Below are 20,330 nucleotides of genomic sequence, written 5' to 3'. Positions count from 1 at the left end.
AGCCACCGTTCCTGACTCTTCTTTTTTTCTTTTTGAGACAAAGTCTTGCTGTGTCGACCAGCCTGGAGTGCGGTGGTGTGATCTTTGCTCACTGCAACCTCCGCCTCCTGGGTTCAAGGGATTCCGCTGCCTCAGCCTCCTGAGTAACTGGGACTGCAGACACCTGCCACCATGCCTGGCTAATTATTTTGTATTTTTAGTAGAGACAGGGTTTCACTGTGTTAGCCAGGATGGTCTTGATCTCCTGTGATCCACCCGCCTCAGCCTCCCAAAGTGCTTGGATTACAGACATGAGCCACCGCGCCTGGCCACTGTGGAGCTTTTCTATAGCATCTTCCTGATGACATTGAGAGGCTGTGTTGTGGAAAAGGTTTTAATTCCTTGCAAAGCCTGGAACTCAGGTGTGAAAGCTCTCCAATTTGAGAGAAGCGTTTGAGTTAGCCATGAAAAATATATCCCAGGAAAGTTTGTAAGAACCAGCATCAGGTTCCTGCCCTCAGACCTGCTCTCTGATAACTGATGGCTTTGGTGAGGTTACTTTGAGAGGCAAAGTAGTGACAGGCGACTGCTGCTGACAAGGAGACACATTGCACTATGGCCTCCCATTCCTCCAGCATGCTGGGTCCTCAGGGCCACATCTAGTTTGTAGACGGGATATGGTTCCCCCTACGCAGCAGTCTTACTTTGACTTTTATTCTCCTGAGGCTGGAGGTGATAGGTGGTGGCCAGTTACTGCTACATCTTGGCAAGGGCATGAATGGAGAGGGATTTGAGGTTTCAGCTCTTTGGGAAAGCATTAGATAGTTTGCATTTTTTCTTTGATTTATAGTTACCAATAAGCCCCGTTCAATTCTCTAGGCTTCTCATTCCATTAGTTTAATCATATTTCCCAGAATCATGTGTTTCAAGCCCTTGATGGTCAAGCCTTTCGATCACGTCCTACTCTTAACCCCCAAACGCCCACATCAGTCTTCTTTGTCACAGATGTTTGAAGGACCCTTTCACATGGGGCTCTCTTTGTACGTGCAATTCTGCTGCCTGGCACAGCCTCCCTGGTTCTTCTGAGGCCCAGCAGGATGCAGGTCAAACTTTTCCTCCTCTGGGGAGGCCTGATCTTACCTCTTGCCTCATCCTCCACTGTGTTTTCATGGCATCCTCTGCACATCTTTGTTTTATGTTGCCTGTTTATAAGCTTCTCCCTTTTCATATACTGAGGTCCTCTCTGGGCAAGGAGAGAGCTGCGTTCGTGTTTTTATTCCATGATAGTACCTGGCATGGAAAAAAAGCTGTGAGTGATGAGTAAATGAATGAGTGAATGTTCGCAGAAATCGAATTGCAATGTTAGAAGAATGCAATTCGGCCTTTAATTGTCCCCCTGCCTTTGAGTGGCCGAGGCCAGGAGAAGCTATAAAACAAAGTGGCTGCAAATTCAGGGCGGTGGGGTCAGACCTCACTGCCAAATTCCAAGTCTGGTCAGACCTCACTGCCAAATCCAAAGTCCAGCTCTGCTCTTTGTGGTTCTGTGACCTGGGCAAGTTACTTAATACATCTGAGTCTTAGTTTTCTCGTATATAAAATGTGGATAATACTACCTACATTGCAGCAGTATTACAAGCCCTGTGAGAAAATACATATTTAAAAAATTCTAGCATTTAGCAGGAGCTCAATAAATGGGTGCCCCTTTTCTTCTCACCCAAACATGTGTGAAGTTGAATAATTGTCTAGATAACAAATACAATCAGTTTTCAAAGGAAAGAAATATCACTGAAGGGAAAGAGAAAGTAGGATTTGCAATGTGAGCTGGAACATAGATAGGATTTACCCAAAATATGAGTAAGAGGAAAATAGCCCAATGATCTGTGAGTGGAAAGAAAAAAGTAGAGGTAAGACATTTTTCACCTAGTCCCACTGGCTGAATCTGCTTGGTCCAGCTTTTTTTGTTTTATTGATGGTTGCTTTATGTTTTGTTTGTTTATTTTATTTTTAGCTCTAGGAATGGCAGCAAGTAATTATTTTCACATAAACTGTTCCCATATAAATTATTTCTTTGAGTAACTAAATATGCTGCAATGCCCCATTCATTTTAATTAAATGTACTTCAAAACGAATCTTATTTGTTATTTATTTATGTATTTTTTATTGCATTTTAGGTTTTGGGGTACATGTGAAGAACATGCAAGGTTGTTGCATAGGCACACATGTGGCAGTGTGAAAAACGAATCTTATTTAAAGTCAGAGGATAAAGCAGTCTGTGTTTACTGTTTGGCATTGTTTTAATCCAGGCTTAAACACATTTGAACCTTACTAAGAGTGGCTTACTTTCATAGAAATCCCTGACTTCCTGTCCTTTGAACCTAATGATTCTGGGGCATGACCCAGTGCCGATGATTATGGATGGATGCCTGTTAACTTGGCAAATTAGCCGTGGACCTGTGATGGCCCTGGGTATAAGACAACGCTGCTAACAGAAAGGGAATATGGATTGTGTGGGGGCTGGGCATGGTGGCTCACACTTGTAATCCCAGCACTTTGGGAGGCTGAGGTGGGCAGATCATGAGGTCGGGAGTTCAAGTCCAGCCTGGCCAATATAGTGAAACCCCGTCTCTACTAAAAATAGAAAAATTAGCTGGATGTGGTGGCAAGGGCCTATAGTTCCAGCTACTCGGGAGGCTGAGGCCGGAGAATTGCTTGAACCTGGGAGGCAGAGGTTGCAGTGAGCCGAGATCGCTCCACTGCACTCCAGCCTGGATGACAGAGTGAGACTCCATCTCAAAAAAAAAAAAAAAAAAAAAAAAAAAGGGCCGGGTACGGTGGCTCAATCCTATAATCACAGCACTTTGGGAGGCCGAGGCGGGTGGATCACGAGGTCAAGAGATCGAGACCATCCTGGTCAACATAGTGAAACCCCGTCTCTACTAAAAATACAAAAAATTAGCTGGGCATGGTGGCACGTGCCTGTAATCCCAGCTACTCAGGAGGCTGAGGCAGGAGAATTGCCTGAACCCAGGAGGCGGAGGTTGCGGTGAGCCGAGATCGCGCCATTGCACTCCAGTCTGGGTAACAAGAGTGAAACTCCATCTCAAAAAAAAAAAAAAAAAAAAAGGGAATATGGTTAGTGTGTTACTCAGTAGGGCGGACAGGTTGCTAACACAGGCTTGAGTCGTCTATGGGCTACATGCTGAAGGCTGCCAGTAGGAAGGTAATATAAGGTGAATGAATAGGTGGCCAGCAGAGGGGTGATTCTGTCCCTGGGATAGAAGACGAAGGCTGCCAACAGGAAAGCAGCATAGTCTGTGTGCTGTTTGTTAGGGTGTGTAGAGGTAGCCAGCAGGAAGATTCCTTTCTCAACCTCAGAAAGCAGCACACCCAGAATGCACTAGAGAAACCCTTTGCAGAATCAGGTTTATGTGACCTTCACATTGAAATATGTCAGGATTTTAGATAGACTATAATATGATATGCACGAGGATTCTAGATGCTTCTCAAAGGTAGAAATAAACCTTTGATGTCAACACATTATTTATCATTATTATTTATTACTTTATTTATTTGACAGAGTCTTGTTCTGTTGCCCAGGCTGGAGTGCACTGGTGCGATCTTGGCTCACCACAGCCTCTGCCTCCTGGATTCCAGAGATTCTCTGTGCCTCAGCCTCCTGAGTAGCTAGGATTACAGGTGTGTACCACCACGCCTGGCTAATAATTTTGCATTTTTAGTATAGATGGGATTTTACCGTGTTGGCCAAGCTAGTCTTGAATTCCTGACCTCAAATAACCCACCTGCTTCAGCCTTCCAAAGTACTGGGATTATAGGTATGAACCATCACGCTCAGCCAACACCCCATTTTTATAGGAAGTAAGAGATTGAGGCCCAGAGAAGTAAATGACTTTCCTAAGGTTGGGGTATAATTAGAGGGTAGTGTTAGATTAAGACCCTGGCCTTCCTCTCTTCCTGTTTAATATTACAAAAGAGAAGACGAAAGGATTATTAATTTTTTTTAAGTTTAGTTGGAGACTCAGCTCAGGTGAAACTTTCCTGTGGACCCTATCCAGACCTCCAGATCTCTCTGCTGTATGCCACACAAATGCCCATCCAAGCATCTCTGTGCTTGCCTATTTATATCTGCTTATTTGCATGTCTCTCCCCACCTGCTAGTAAGCTCCTTAGTGGCAGGGTGGTTGTTTTCATGTTTTCTTCTGACTATCACACAGTGTTTGGTAAATAAAGGTACTACATACATTTTAAAATTGAGATATAGTTTAGTACACCATAAAATTCATCACTTTAACATGTACAATCCTGTGGATTTTAGTAAAACCACAAAGTTGTGCAACCTTCCCACTGTCTAGTCCCAGAGCACATCTATCAGCCCCAAAAGAACCCTGTGCTAGTTAGAAATCAGCCCTGATTACTCAGATTCCTCAGCTGCTGGCAACTGCTTATCTCCTTTACGTGTTTGTGGATTTGCCTATTCTGGACATTTCATCTCACTGGAATCATGTAACCTGTAGTTTTTTTGTGTCTGGCTTCTTTCACTTGCCATAATGTTTTCAAGGCTCATCGAGGTGGTAGCATTTATCAGTATCTTATTCCTTTTTATGTCTGAATAGTATCCCATTGTAGGGATATATCACATTTTCTTTATTTTTTCATCAGCTGATGATCATTTGTGTTGTTTCTGCTTTCTGGTGTTATGAATAATGCTGCTATAAACACTGGTGTACAAGTTTTTGTGTGAACATATGTTTTCAGTGCCCTTGGGTATGTACCTAGGAGTGGAAATCCTGGGTCATAAAGTGATTCTCTGTTTAACTTTTTGAGAAACGGTTTTCTACAGTGGCTGCACTATTTTGCATTCCCACCACTTAATACAATTTCAAATTAAATTAAAGCTATTCCCCCAAAGTGAAATAACCAGTTTTCCCATGTGTACAGAAATCCCATATGTACATTCATGTCTATTTACATCCTGTATCTTAATCCTCAAAACTGCCTATAACTTTACAACTTACAGGTCTGCAAACATTATAAAAAGAGAGTAGGGCCTTTACTTTGAGACGTCATTTAGCTGGCTTTTAAATTCACTTTCTAGAAGTGCCTTACTGTGGCCCCCAAGTTATGTTTGTTTGCTATTGAGATATCTTTCCTCATCCAAGTTCTGTAGCCATAGATAGCAACCGAAATTAATGAGAGGACATCAGAGACATTATGACTCACAGTGCCCAGAAAAATCTAGCTCACAACGGTATGCCTGCAGCCCAAGTGGAGAGGGAGAATTCTCATGCCATAGAGCGGGATCTCCTGGGATAAAGATGAGCTGGGGAAGAAAGTCAAACAGCTAGGGCCACGGCCAACACTCAGCTGTCTCCCTTTCCGTCCATCATGATCCAGATCATTTTGTAAGGTCGTTTTTGACATCGCTAGAATATTCTGGGGTGTGTGATATTTGCTGTCCTTGTGAGACAATTCCCAGTTCTGTTTCATGTCAGTCTTTTCCCTGAAGTGCCATCATGTGATTCTAGTGTGTAGCTGGATATGGTCTGTTATCCTTTCCTTGGGTACTTATTCTTAAAGGGCACAGACTCTATCTTCACTTGGTAGCCAGCAACACTATGGGGCAGTGGTTACTTAATAACTACCTAGGCCGAGTATGGTGGCTCACGCATGTAATCTCAGTACTTTGGAAGGCTGAGGCGGGCAGATCACTTGAGGTCAAAAGTTCTAGTCCAGCCTGGTCAACACGGTGAAACCCCATCTCTACTAAAAATACAAAAAAATAAGCCAGGCATGGTGGCACATGCCTGTAATCCCAGCTACTTTGGAAACTAAGGCATGAGAATCTAATGAACCCAGGAGGTGGAGGTTGCAGTGAGCTGAGATCGTGCAACTGCACTCCAACCTGGATGACAGAGTAAAACCCTGTCTCAAAAATAAATAAATTAATTAATTAATTAACTGTCTTATTTTCGAGGTCACCAATTGGTCTAATATTCATAATGTGACTACTAAGTGAATTTGTTTAATAATACTTCAGCTGAACTTGAGTTAACATAGATTGTGGTTCAATCAGTTTAAGAGTTTAAAGAGGCCGGGTGTGGTGGCTCACACCTGTAGTCCTAGCACTTTGGGAGGCTGAGGAGGGCAGATCACAAGGTCAGGAGATCGAGACCATCCTGGCCAACATGATGAAACCCCATCTCTACTAAAATACAAAAATTAGCCGGGAGTGGTGGCACGTGCCTGTAGTCCCACCTACTAGGGAGGCTGAGGCAGGAGAATTGCTTGAACCTGGGAGGTGGAGGTTGCAGTGAGCTGAGATTGCACTACTCCAGCCTGGCGCCTGGCAACAGAACAAGACTCTGTCTCAAAAAAAAAAAAAAAAAAAAAAAAAAAAAAGAGTTTCAAGAAAATGCAAATAGGATCCAATACATTTCTTGGTTAACTTCTATATCTAAATACCAAGAGTGATCCAGTTCATTTTCTATATGTGGCAGCAGCTAGTGAAAAGAAGTTGAGCCCAGCCAACCTTCTGTAACTCTTCCTGTAGTTGCAAGGACCACATTCAACTTGAAGCTTTCCTTTTCTCTCCTGCTGAGTGGTAAGCATTCCTTCTGTTGAAAGTTCATACCGTTTTGTCAGTATCTCTGATTCCACTCCCTCTCTGCCTTGTTTTAGAGTTATTTAGGTCCTTGAGCTATTTGCCCTAGTTAGATGTAAGGTTGTAGAGGACTTAGTTTAGGTATCTTTGATCTCTGAACCACTTTTGGCCCCTTGAGGGTGATGCTTTGCATATTGCAGATGCTCAGTAAATATTGTTAGCCTCATTAATGGGTCAACATTCATTTGTTTCTTTTCATTTCTTCCTTTGATTTTTGCCCACCCAGTTCTCAATTGTGGATTCTGTGGCTGAATGCTGATCTTGTGGCTTAGTTGCTTTTTCTGTATACAAATTTAATAGCCAATGAAGCGTATTGGTAACTTCTCAGTGCTCTTAGTATATTTCATTCGGGAAGGAGAAATATTGTGTAATCCAGATCCAAAAGCAAGAAGAATTTAAGTTTAAAATATTTTCCTTGCCATCCTCCCTCTAATCTCCTCCAAATCCCAACAAATCCAATACATATGAGGAGTGTTTTCTATCTTGCTAGTGATGGCGAGATAAAGGAAGAGAAGAGACCTACCTTCTATATCTCTTTTGAATATACAGCCAACTTGGCATGTGACATAGAGTACTAGCACAATCTTTGGTTGCATTATCACAATATGCAGCTGTTTAGGATTGTAAAAAGAGAGCCCATGTAACAGGCGTCCCCAAACTTTTTACACAGGGGGCCAGTTCACTGTCCCTCAGACCGTTGTAGGGCTGCCACATCCTGTGCTCCTCTCACTGACGACCAATGAAAGAGGTGCCCCTTCCTGAAGTGTGGTGGGGGGCCGGATAAATGGCCTCAGGGGGCCGCATGCGGCCCGCGGGCTGTAGTTTGGGGATGCCTGCCATGTAATATATGTGTAAACACAATAGAGTATCATTATAAAATGACTCATTTTTATAGAGCTTGGTAAAGGTCATAAGTAACATCCTTCTGCCTAAAACATAAGCACAGGCCAAAAAGGCATTTTGGAGGCATATTTAGTTATGATGCAGTTGGTAGTTCTGACCTCTGCTACAAGAGTTAATCTAAGTTGTCTCTTTTACATATTTTAAAGGAAGAAGTACTTTGGCATAGTATGTGTGCAAATTCCATTGTGTTTGTATAATAAGATGATCCAGTTAATAATTTATTTTCTTGAGGCCAGGCGCAGTGGCTCACGCCTGTAATCCCAGCACTTTGGGAGGCCGAGGCAGGTGGATCACGAGGTCAAGAGATCAAGACCATCCTGGTCAACATGGTGAAACCCCGTCTCTACTAAAAAATTAGTCTCTGCAAAAATTAGCTGGGCATGGTGGTGCGTGCCTGTAATCCCAGCTACTCAGGAGGCTGAGGCAGCAGGAGAATTGCTTGAACCCAGGAGGCGGAGGTTGCGGTGAGCCGAGATCGCGCCATTGCACTCCAGCCTGGGTAACAAGAGCGAAACTCCGTCTCAAAAAAATAATAATTATAATAATAGTAATTAATTTTCTTGAGAAAAAATATATTCTATCTGAACATGTTTGGTCTTTTCAGGATATTGTTCTATTTAGAATCTTTCTCTGTTATCTTTAGATGAACGTGATCAGTGACTCAAGACAGAGTTTTTTTTTTTTTTTAAGTACGAAAGTATGGATCGTAGATTCTCTTTTGTTTAGAACTCCCTGCCCAAAAAAGAGACACTTTGAGAAAAATGTAAAGGCAAGTAATTTATTTGGAAGGTGATCCCAGGAATCACTGGTAGGGGAGTGAGGCTAATAAAAGGTGCAATATCAAGCCAGTTACCAGTGTGGGCAGCCAATTCTCAATCCACTGAGGATTCTAAGAGGTAGTGTGGAATGTGCTGCAGAGATACCCCAGCCAAGGAATGAGGAAGTTGGGCTATTTACCTACCACTTCCCCATCACCGCTGGTTGACAGATGCTTTCAGGTACATTAACGCACGCATTCTGATGCTTCTAGTGATCACATCTGACTTGTAGAGGTGAGTGCCAAGGAGGTATGGGGAGGACACTGACAGATTCCATTCCAAATGACCCAACTGAGGTATTATTTCGGTAAACATTCCCTCTCCATTCTAATGAAAGATCTTTTGTTTCTGAAGAACAGAAATCCACTTATGCTTTTTAATAACCCAATCAAACTAGATAGAGAGAAGGGGTACAGGAACTCAGGAAATGCTGAAGAGCCAGGCCTCAGGAAGTACAGAATTCCAGGCTGCTCCAGGAACTGCTGCTTAGTTTCCGGGGATGTCCCATTCTCTTCCCTCCCATCTGGCTTCCTCTGACACTCTGTCCCTTGGGACTTGGGTATACACATGGTTCTCTGATGCCTGCACCTGGCTTAGCCTAACGTTATCTTTTGATGTGCGTATCTACTACTGACGGGGACTTTTATATGTATCTCTAAGTTTAGATTCTTAGAAGCAAAAACCTAATTGGCCCAGTTCATCTTTTCTAAAACTGGATAAAAAGTTGTTGGGCAGCTGATGTATGCGCCTCGCTCTGATCCAGTGTCCACTAACAACAGCCAAGGGGAGGAGTCATATGGCTCAGTGCCTACCCACAAGAGGGGTAGATGGGAGACAGACGAGCAATGAATGGGACAGGCTCCCCCAAGAAAGATCGTTTGATGAATAAAAATCTTGTCCTGAGAATTCCATGGCATTTTTGTGAATATGCAGGGTAAATAATGAAATATGAAATAAAACCCCATGTAGCCACTATCCTTAGAGTGGATGTATTTTTTAAATGATTTATCCATTAGTCTGTTTGAAAGAGACATGCTGTAGAAATCGTAGATGTTAATGAATTAGAAACAGTTTTGGTTCTTGAACTAAGATATAGGCTGGGGTTAGTGGCTCATGCCTGTAATCCCAGCACTTTGGGAGACTGATGCAGAAGGTTTGCTTGAGCCCAGAAGTTTAAACCAACCTTGGGCAATGTAGTGAGACCCCCATCTCTACAAAAAAATTAAACATTAGCTGGATGTAATGGTGCATGTCTGTGGTCCCAGCTACTCAGGAGGCTGGGGTGGGAGGATCACTTGAGCCTAGGAGTTTGAGGTTGCAGTGAGCCATGATCTTGCCACTGCACTCCAGCCTGTGTGACAGAGTGAGACAGTGTCTTAAAAAAAAAAAAAAAAAAAAAAAAAAGAATCTGGATATAATCAGTAAAAAGTTAAAGATATGTCATCTCCCTTTTCTTCAAAAATCCTGAAGATACATTTGCCTTATGATTTCCTTTTCCTTACCAAGTCCAAAAAACAGGAACTGGGGCATAAACACAATGATGAAATTTTGCACAATCTCTAAGCAAAGCAGAAGTGAATGGGTGATGTAATCTGAGGTGGTTTCGGTGAGATGCGTAGATGAAGAATCTTGTACAGTTTGGCAAGAGTCATTACCTCCCTACTGTGTAAATGAGGACAGTAGCACTCTCATAGTTCTCTCCTACTCACCTTCCGATTTTTGTTAGTTGCAATATTGTTTCACATTGTCCTTTGCTCAAAACATTTCCATATTCCTCTCTAACCATAATTGGGTAATTGTGGTGTCAGTTTCACATATAATTGAATTCACTGCTCACTGCTAGCACTTTTAGTAGTGTTTGCATTCCTGAGTTTAACTCATCTCTTAATTGGCTAGATGTTGTTTTCCAGCAGTTTTCCTAAGGAAGGTTCATGGTGTTGTGTTTGCTGAACGCCTTTCTGTTTGTGGTGGTTTGCCTGTGACCTTTATCTCTGAACGACATTTTGGCAGGAGTAAGGTTCTTGGGACATACACTTTCTTTCCCTCAAGACATCCAAGTATTTGCTTCATCTTCTAAGAATCAGTGTTGTTGAGAAGTCTGAGGTTAGCCTGAGTTTTTCTGGTTTTTTGTGAGCAACAGGTTTTTTCTGCCTGGACATATGGAGAATGATATTCTTTGGAGTTCTAAGGCTTAGTCTAGGACTTGGAGTCAGCATTCTGTATCAAATCTTGCCAAAATATATCTATATACTCTTTAAATCTGTGAATTCAGATGTCTCTTCATTTCAGAGGTATTCTTGTATATTTAATCTTTGAATACATCTGCTACTTAGGTTCTCTACTTCTAGGATATACATTTTTTAAAAATCTTTCTTCTTCTTGCGTATCTATTGTTTTCTCTCATTGTCTGAGGCTCTTTATTCTGTGTTCATTAAAATCATTTCAAAGTTTTCTCTATGCTAGGAATTAGATATTTTATCAGTGTTTGTTTTGTTCTTTGATATTTCAGTTCTTACTGTTGATATTATCTTTGTCGTCAGTTTTCATTTCTTTTCTCTTTTTTTTTTTCTTTTTTTTTGACAGAGTTTTACTCTGTCACTCAGGCTGGCGTGCAATGGCGCCATCTCAGCTCACTGCAACTTCTGCTTCTTGGGTTCAAGCAATTCTCCTGCCTCAGCCTCGCGAGTAGCTGGGATTACAGGTACCTGTCATCATGCCCAGCTAATTTTTGTATTTTTTTGTAGAGATGGGGTTTCACCATGTTGGCCAGGTTGATCTCGAACTCCTGACCTCGTGATATGCCCACCTCAGCCTCCCAAAGTGCTGGGATTACAGGCATGAGCTGTGGAGCCTGGTCAGTTTTCATTTCTTAATTTCTTTAACCTTTTTCATCTCGTCCTGTTATGTCATCATCTCATCCTTGAGCTCTTTTTTATTTCATGCACTAGTTCAGCATTCTGCATCTGTGCTCACTCTCCTTAACTCTAGTTTCCACAGAGCAGCAAAGGATCCTGTTGGGCTGATGATCAGATGATGCTGCTTTCTCTGCCCAAATCCCGCAGTGGCACTGGGTGTGGGGGGGCTCACATCTGTAATCCCACCACTTTTGGAAGCCAAGACTGGAGGATCACTTGAGGCCAGGAGTTCGAGACCAGCCTGCACAATAGCAAGACCCCATCTCTACAAAAAAATTAAAAAAAAAAAAAAGATCGGCTGGTGTAGTGGTGCATACCTGTAATCCCAGCTACTTGGGAGGCTGAGGTGGGAGGACCACCTGAGCCTTGGAGGTTGAGGCTGCAGTGAGCTGTGATCATGCCACTGTACTTTGGCCTGGGTGACAGAGCGAGACCCTGTCTCTAAACAAAACGAAACAAAACAAAATAAAACAGAACAACTTAGGGGAAAAGGCAAGGCCATTTACAATGACCTGCAGGCCCTGTCTCCTTCCACCTCACTGACTTCACCCCTCCTGCCGTCTGCCTCCTGATCTCACCAGCCTCTCCACTGCTGTGAACACAGCAGGTGGGCTCACGGCTCAGGACGTTTGCACTCACTGCTCACTCTGCGAGGGGGTGGTTTTTCCTCAGAATCTACATGGCTTATTCTCTTCCCTTCTTCAGGTATTTATGCACATAGCACTTCCCGGCAGAGGCCTTCCTCTACCACGCTACTCAAAACCACAGCTTCTCCCCCAACATTCTCTGTCCCCATCCTTGCCTTTTCTCCATAGCCCTTACCACTTTCTGATACATAATCATACAGATTTTTATATATGTATACATTACTTACGTATTTTATTATGTCAACTTCAACCTCCCCGACTAGAACATAGCTCCTTCCTGGCAAAGGTTTTTGTCTGTTTTCTTTGCTGTGATATCCCAACACCTACAACAGTTCCTGACCCTGAGTAAACGCTTGATAAATATGTGTTGCATGAATGAATAGGCTGAAGAGAACAACCAGATTCTCACAACTCAGTAGTTTTTATTTTCTATTTAATATTGTCCTAAATAAAGTAAAATTAAAATTTTAAATTGTTAATGTGAATTTTATGTTTTATTATGCAGTGCCAATTTTAAGTGCAAATATAACAACATTTAACTCAATGGAATCACTGAAATTACACAATTTGTACTGCACAGGTCATAGATGTTTGTGTACTTCATTCTTTTTAGAAAAGTAGGAATGCACAAATCTGACTCAACTGTTTTTTTTTTGTTTTTGTTTTTGTTTTTTGAGCTGGAGTCTCGCTCTGTCACCTAGGCTGGAGTGCAGTGGTCTGATCTTGGCTCACTGCAACCTCCACCTCCCAGGTTCAAGCAATTCTCTGGCCTCAGCCTCCTGAGTAGCTGGAACTATAGGCCCTTGCCACCACATCCAGCTAATTTTTCTATTTTTAGTAGAGATGGGGTTTCACTATATTGGCCAGGGTGGTCTCGAACTCCTGACCTCATGATCTGCCCACCTCAGCCTCCCAAAGTGCTAGGATTACAGGCGTGAGCCACTGCATCTGGCCCTCAATTCTTTTTATTTCACTTCTTGATTCATGCGCATTTACCAATGTTCTCTGACTTTGACTTATTGATTAATAAGAAAGGGCTAAAAGAAAGACAGTGCTAGTTGCTTCTTTCCCTTTCTTTCCATGTCATCATTTTTGGTGTGAGTGGTTGGCTAATACAGGGAATTAACATGGATGGGAAGGCATACGCTTCCTTGGTTGTTTGTATTTCCTAGAACATCATTGCCTTCTCTGTGCATTGAAAGCAAGCATCCTGGTTTGAATGGAATGTGACTCAGTCATGAATATAACACACCTTGTCCTCACTTTGAATCTCCCTGCATTCCTGTGCATTGTGACTGTACTGATTCCTGGGCTCATGGGGCGTTGCAAACACTCTGCGTGCATGGGTGGCAGGAACAGCAGACACGCAAACTGCACGCATCTCAGTTGTTCACACGTGTGCTCTACTGTCCCATCTGACTTCACTTATACAACACGAGTTCAAAGACTGCATTATTACAAATGCCAATATAGCAGCAGCAAAGCATTAAACCAAATACAGACAGCTTCTGAGCACAAGACCCGGTACAGCTCTGAGTGTCACATGCCATGAAGCTGCCCTGTCTCCACCACAACTTCACAAGTGGAACATCTCCTTCCATTCACAGCTGAGACTGCTGAAACCCAGGGAGAGAAAACCATGTGCCCAGGGCCACTCAGCATGTGGTGGAGCTAGCATTCAAGCCCAGCCTGTGTTTACTCAGGCTGCCTGTGTGGCCAGTGTGGCGTGATAGAGTCACCGCTGGGTAGGCAGTAGGATCTGAGGGGTTTTCACCCATCTCTAAGTAACTGTGTAGCCATGGATAAGTCTGCTTTAGGACTTCTGCTTTTATCTTCATTAATGCCTATTTATGCGTACAGGCTATAGACTTCCACAAACCAGGGGATTGGTTGCATGGTCTCTTCTCTGCACTAAGAACTAGAGAAACTTGCTGAGACGTGTTAGATGATGAAGCTGCCAATTGCTGTGGTAGCAAATGCGGTCATGGTGGTATGTGTTGCATGTTTTACTTGGCTAGTTTCTCTGATGATGACTGACATGTCCGGGAGGATGAGAGACAGGGTATTTTCTGGGAATGTTCCAGGGCATAATTAGGAGAGTTATAAGGCCAGATGAGGTAGGGGAGCAAATGTAGCCTTTGTAAACCTTGCAAAAAAAATTTTTTTTTTTAAATTTTAACTTGCTGTCTACCTAAATTACAGAAATGCCATTCCTTGAGAATGATTAGATAGGGTGGATGATTACACTGCACTTTTGAAGTCTTGCTATGCGGATCTGGGTGCATCATCTTCCCCTGTGCAGCCAAGGATGAGTGCCACAGGCCAAGGTTATGATGCTATTCACCTGACAGGTCCTTCCATATGAAGTCCAGGAACTGATGAAGGGTAAGGGGTCTGGAGAAAGGATTGCTTTACACAGGCAAGGCAGAATGCACATCATTTCCATCGCACCAGGGCTTTTGGAAGTGGCAAGAAGTTGATGTACTTTTTTTTTTTTTTTTTTTTGAGACAGAGTCTTGTTCTGTTGCCCAGGGTGGAGTGCAGTGGCAGGATCTCGGCTCACTGCAACTTCTGCCTCCCAGGTCCAAGCAATTATCTGCGTCAGTCTCCAGAGTAGCTGGTATTACAGGCACCTGCCACCACGCCTGGCTAATTTTTGTATTTTTAGTAGAGATGGGGTTTCATCTTGGCCAGGTTGTTCTTAAACTCCTGACCTCATGATCCACCCGCCTTGGCCTCCCAAAGTGCTAGGATTACAGGCGTGAGCCACTGTGCCTGGCCTAAACTGGTGTACACTGAGTGCACCTTGCTTTCAGAAATGTGCGTGTGTGTGTGTGTGTGTGTGTGTGTGTGTATGTGTGTGTGTGTGTGTGTGTAGGCAGGGCATGGGACTAGAGGCTCTTTTTTTTTTTTTTTTTTTTTTTTTTGAGACGGAGTTTCGCTCTTGTTACCCAGGCTGGAGTGCAATGGCGCCATCTCGGCTCACCGCAACCTCCGCCTCCTGGATTCAGGCAATTCTCCTGCCTCAGCCTCCTGAGTAGCTGGGATTACAGGCACGCGCCACCATGCCCAGCTAATTTTTTGTATTTTTAGTAGAGATGGGGTTCCACCATGTTGACCAGGATGGTCTCGATCTCTTGACCTTGTGATCCACCCGCCTCAGCCTCCCAAAGTGCTGGGATTACAGGCTTGAGCCACCGCGCCCGGCCGGGACTAGAGGCTCTTTAACAACCTCTGCAGAAGGGAAGACCCAGTAACCCAAGAAGAGGGCCCATGGCTTGGGCCTCTGACCAACCTCTTTTCTCATATATAAAGTATAATATGTCCTTCATCCAGTTGTTACGAGGACAAGATGAGGTGATCCATGCAGAGACCAGAATGGTGGCTGACTCATACTGGGCTCTTAATGGTGATCAAAGTAGCTGTGAGGGTAGGGGACTTATTAAGGGGACTGCCTGAAGAAGTTCCTCTTTGGGCTGCTTTCTTGCCAAGGTAATTATTGGTTTGCATCTTGGCAAATACTTTGAAGCAATCATTAAATTGAGTTTTACCTAAGAGACTGAATTTACTCTCAATTTATTTGAGTTAGATTTTGAAATCAGTCTATTTGATTATAAAAAAGAGTATTCATGAAATATTGCATTCCTACTTTGTGCCTTTGTGTGTTACTATGTGATTACAGTACAGATACAATAACATGAGACTCCTTCCCTCAGAGAGCGCACAGTCTTTTGCAAAAATAGAGATGTCCATCTGTCATTACAACATAGTCAACTTCAGAGCACTTGGTGGTAAGTACCAGAAAGAAGGGAGTGTTGTCAGGAAAGGCACTGCAATTCTAGCTGAGAGAAAGCAACCATTTTTTGGCCGGGTGCATTGGCTCATGCCTGTAATCCCAACGCTTTGGGAGGCCGAGGCAGGTGGCTCACAAGGTCAGGAGATCAAGGATATCTTGGCCAACAGGGTGAAACCCTGTCTCTATTAAAAATACAAGAATCAGCCAGACGTGGTGGTGCACACCTATAATCCCAGCTACTCAGGAGGCTGAGGCAAGAGAATCACTTGAACCTGGGAAGTAGATGTTGCAGTGAGCCGAGATCACGCCACTACACTCCAGCCTGGGCGACAAGAGTGAAATTCTGTCTCAAAAAAAAAACAAACAAAAAAACCAAACAAACAAAAAGAAGACAGCAACCATTTTTACATCCTAATAACTGGATTTCTATCTAGGAAATATTACAAAAAAAAAAAAAAAAAAAAAGAGAAAGCTAGTAGTAAACTGTTTAAAAAAATGGCCTTTCCCCAAGTAATTTAGAGAACATTTATGTACTTGTGAACTCATGAGCCTGAAGTTAGGCTAAAATCAGTTAAACTGTCTTTACTATCCCAAGATCCTTTGAATTCTGGTAATAGGTTTTGCTGCTCTTGTAGGAAAATGACTTATTTTTTGTTCACTCTGTCATTTATATCCTTACTGGATTGTTTATAGGGAGCTTTAAATATACCATAGTAATTTTCATGATTTTTCTTGAGCTGCAACCTATTGCTTGGGTCCAAAGTCAGAACTGGCTTTTGAAAAAGACTGTGGGGAACATTACAACCATAAAATAATTTTACTTTAAGGCTGGGCACAGTGGTTCACATCTGTAATTCCAGAACTTTGGGAGGCCAAGGCAGGTGGATCACAAGGTCAGAAGTTGAAGACCATCCTGGCCAAGATGCTAAAATCCTGTCTCTACTAAAAATACAAAACTTAGCTGGGTGTGGTAGCATGCATCTGTAATTCCAGCCACTCAGGAGGTCGAGGTAGGAGAATCCCTTGAACCTGGACTGTCGCCTGGGTGACAGAGCAAGACTCCATCTTAAAAAAAAAAAAAAATTCTACTTTAAGAACTCAAGGAAAAGAACTTTGCTGGCCTTTGATTCTATGAGATTCATATGGAAAAAATCCTAAGAATTGTCCATTGAGGACATGAGAGTGAGTAGGATCAAGAGGGTTCAGACATGTAGGAATTTGTCCTGGACTGTAGGGAACTTTGAAATCACCACTTCTAATAAATTCTCATTAAGACTGCAGTGAATGTCCAACTGATTGTTATTTTGGCCAACAGAGTTTAGGGATTGTTTCTCAGAAGTTATGGCATGGTATACAGCTGTTTGTAAATTGCAGCCTTTCCTTGTGCTTTGCAAGCCAGCTTGTTAGCAAGGGGGGTTCCTTAGTCATCATGGAAGTGGGCTGCGCCTCAGGCCTCTTTCCCAGAGAATCTAAGCTATCAGACCTGGGGTGGTGACCAGGTGTCTGTATTTGAAGCACCGCTTGCATTTCTGTCCTGAATGATTGGCACACTTTTTTTTTTTTTTTTTTGAGACGGAGTTTCGCTCTTGTTACCCAGGCTGGAGTGCAATGGCGCCATCTCGGCTCACCGCAACCTCCACTCCTGGGTTCAGGCAATTCTCCTGCCTCAGCCTCCTGAGTAGCTGGGATTACAGGCACGCGCCACTATGCCCAGCTAATTTTTTGTATTTTTAGTAGAGATGGGGTTTCACCATGTTGACCAGGATGGTCTCAATCTCTTGACCTTGTGATCCACCCGCCTCGGCCTCCCAAAGTGCTGGGATTACAGGCTTGAGCCACCACGCCCGGCCGTTGTTTTTTTTTTAAAAAAAGAGAAGTCTCGAGGGCCAGGTGCAGTGCAGTGGCTCACACCTGTAATCCCAGCACTTTGAGAGGCTGAGGCAGGCAAATCACCTGAGGTCGAGAGTTTGAGACCAGCCTGACCAACATGGAGAAACCTTGTCTCTACTAAAAATACAAAATTAGCCGGGCATGGTGGTGCATGTCTGTAATCCCAGCTACTTGGGAGGCTGAAACAGGAGAATCGCTTGAACCCAGGAGGTGGAGGTTGCAGTGAGCTGAGATTGTGCCACTGCACTCCAGCCAGGGCAACAGAGCAAGACTGTCTCTCTCTTTTTTTTCTTTTTGAGACAGAGTTTTGCTCTTGTTGCCCAGGCTGGAGTGCAATGGTGCAATCTCAGCTCACCAAACTCCTGACTTCAAGTGATCCACCTGTCTCAACATCCCAAAGTGCTGGGATTATAGGTGTGAGCCACCACGCCCAGCCTTGTAAACTACACTCTTATCAGCCTAGTGTAAATGAAACCCTCCTTGCCTTCAGAGAGCTTACAACCTAGTTGTGGACTTGAAGCCATTACAATAGAAGGGATAAGCCAATCCCAGTGGTCTGTGCTTAAAATAATGTATGTGAGATTACTGCTATCTTTTTATTCTGCTGATCTGAGAAATGTTTATACAAATGAGTAAACATAGACACTTCCTGTGCATCTATTCCATGTCAAACCATCTGCTAAACACCAGAAATGCACACACCAACACAACCCACATGGAGGGAAGAGCAATATGGTTGGAAACAGATAATGGTGTACCTTGCAGTGCAGACAGAGCCTTTTGAACTGCATTTTGAAAGAAATAGGTAGCTTAGGTTTGAGACTTTAATCACAACATTTCTAAGGTCCATTCTCTTTAGAGTGGCATTGAAGGCCCTCTGTCACGTGTCACCCAGCCTCATCCTGAGCCTCTCTCTGCTCTCCACCAATAGTGAACTACTGGATGCCTTCTTGCCCTATTGCTTCCACTTGGAATGACCTTCCCCTCTTTCTTCACTTGGCCAGTCATTACCTACCTCCTTTCTCCTCCCGGAAGCCAGGCTGGACTCAGCACTTCCCTGGACCCCGTGCCTACTCCTGCCTTAGTACCTTCCTCATTTCATTGAGAATATTAGTGTGCCTGCATCTCCTCCGCTGGATGGTGAGCACCTTCAGGGCAGTGGTTTCTCTCTTCTTGTTTTGTACTCCCAGTCCAGTACCTGGCACACAGCAGGTGTCCCATAAATCTCTGAAGTGAGATTGATGGATGCCAACACTAAGTAGAAAGCAAATAGGAAATCAGTCTCCAGGTTTCTTTCAGCTGAATTCTACTAGAGCATTGAGTGTGCTTTTTGCTAAAGAGTCCAGTGGTGACCAGGTGTGGTAGCTCACGCCTGTAGGCTAAGGTGGGCAGATCATCTGAGGTCAGGAGTTCAAAACCAGCCTGGCCAACATGGTGAAACCCCGTTGCTACTAAAAATACAAAAATGAGCCAGGCGTGGTGGCAGGCACCTGTAATCTTAGCTACTCAGGAGGCTGAGGCAGGAGAATCGCTTGAACCTGGGAGGCGAAGGTTGCAGTGAGCCAAGACTAGGTGAGAGTGAGACTCCGTCTCAAAAAAAGGTGTTGGGGGGTGGCACCTGGACACCTCGTATCCCAACCCCACAGAGGGATCCTGAAATTCTTGCACTACAGGTGCACACGCAGTAGGTGACCCACGGCACTGTAGAGGAGAATGAGCAAGGAGGAAGTGGACTCCTCTGGGCTGCTTGTTTCTAGTTGTAACATTTCCCTCTTCATTGGTTTTGCTATTGAAATGATGTATGCTAGGATTTTTGCCAGGAGGGGCTGTGTGCTAATAAGCCTTTCTCTCCAACAAAACAGTTTGTACTTTGGTCACTTGTGGACAACCCTTGCTCTATGTTGTGAGTGAATGAGGAGGCAGTGCGTCAGTCTGATGGGGCAAAACCAACAGATAAAACCATGGGTTGGTATCTGCATTAGGAAGACTTATCTGAGTGGAATGAGACTGAGATAAATTCTTTGGAAATCATCTCAAGAAATAATAAGTTATTTCTTATGAACTATACATTTCATTTTTTTTCTTGATTTTGCTTCGCTTCTTGCAGGTTTAGCTGTAAAGTAGAAAGTGCCTATGCTTTGCTTCTGTTCTTAAAGCTCTTTAGCAATTCCGCCCCGAGGCAAAGAGACAAAAACAATTTGGTTTTACTTTCCCACATTCCAAAAATAACTTTAGTAATACCCTCTTTGGTTGTCTTAGAAGTGCAGTGTGGATACTTTTATCCCAAACTAGCAGTGTCTGATTGGTGGGGGGACTTTTGCCATATGACTATTACTTAGCAACTAAATGCTGGTGACTCATTCACTTTGACTGTGGTACAGGAAAATTCTTTCCCTGGAAAACACAGGAGGGGGGAAAATCTCTCCAAATCACTATGTAGTATTTTCCTTTAGAAAAGGCTTCTCTGAAAATGAACAGGCACTCTTAGCCAGCTTAGTCTCCAAAGCTGCCAGAGGGCCTTTCTAAACTCCGTTTCTGTGCAATTTATCCACCAAGGTATACAGGTAGGTTCAGAACTGTAATAAGAGACCAGTTTGGTTAGTAAACTTAAATCTCAGAGTTTAAAACTGCCAGTCCAAGTAAAAGAAAAATTGAGCTAATGGCATTTACAATATCTGGGACACTTACATATGATCAAGTTTG

General features: G+C 43.4%; 1 protein-coding gene across 20 annotated transcripts in view; it reads left to right on the top strand.

The window, feature by feature from the left end:
* ABLIM1 (actin binding LIM protein 1) overlaps positions 1–20,330 on the top strand; it is a 403,495-nt gene that overhangs the window by 173,719 nt on the left and 209,446 nt on the right. Inside the window, exon 2 of one of the 20 annotated variants that reach the window (XM_074382932.1) lies at positions 12,990–13,036. The exons of the other annotated variants lie outside the window; for them this stretch is intronic. Within the exon in view, the coding sequence (XP_074239033.1) occupies positions 12,990–13,036 (47 nt within the window). The remainder of the gene's footprint in view (positions 1–12,989; positions 13,037–20,330) is intronic. 20 annotated transcript variants of the gene reach the window in all.

This window comes from Saimiri boliviensis, chromosome 12 (assembly GCF_048565385.1).
Source record: "Saimiri boliviensis isolate mSaiBol1 chromosome 12, mSaiBol1.pri, whole genome shotgun sequence".
NCBI lineage: Eukaryota > Metazoa > Chordata > Mammalia > Primates > Cebidae > Saimiri > Saimiri boliviensis.
The sequence above is the reverse complement of the archived record's forward strand: the minus strand, read 5'-3'. Positions and strand labels throughout refer to the sequence as shown.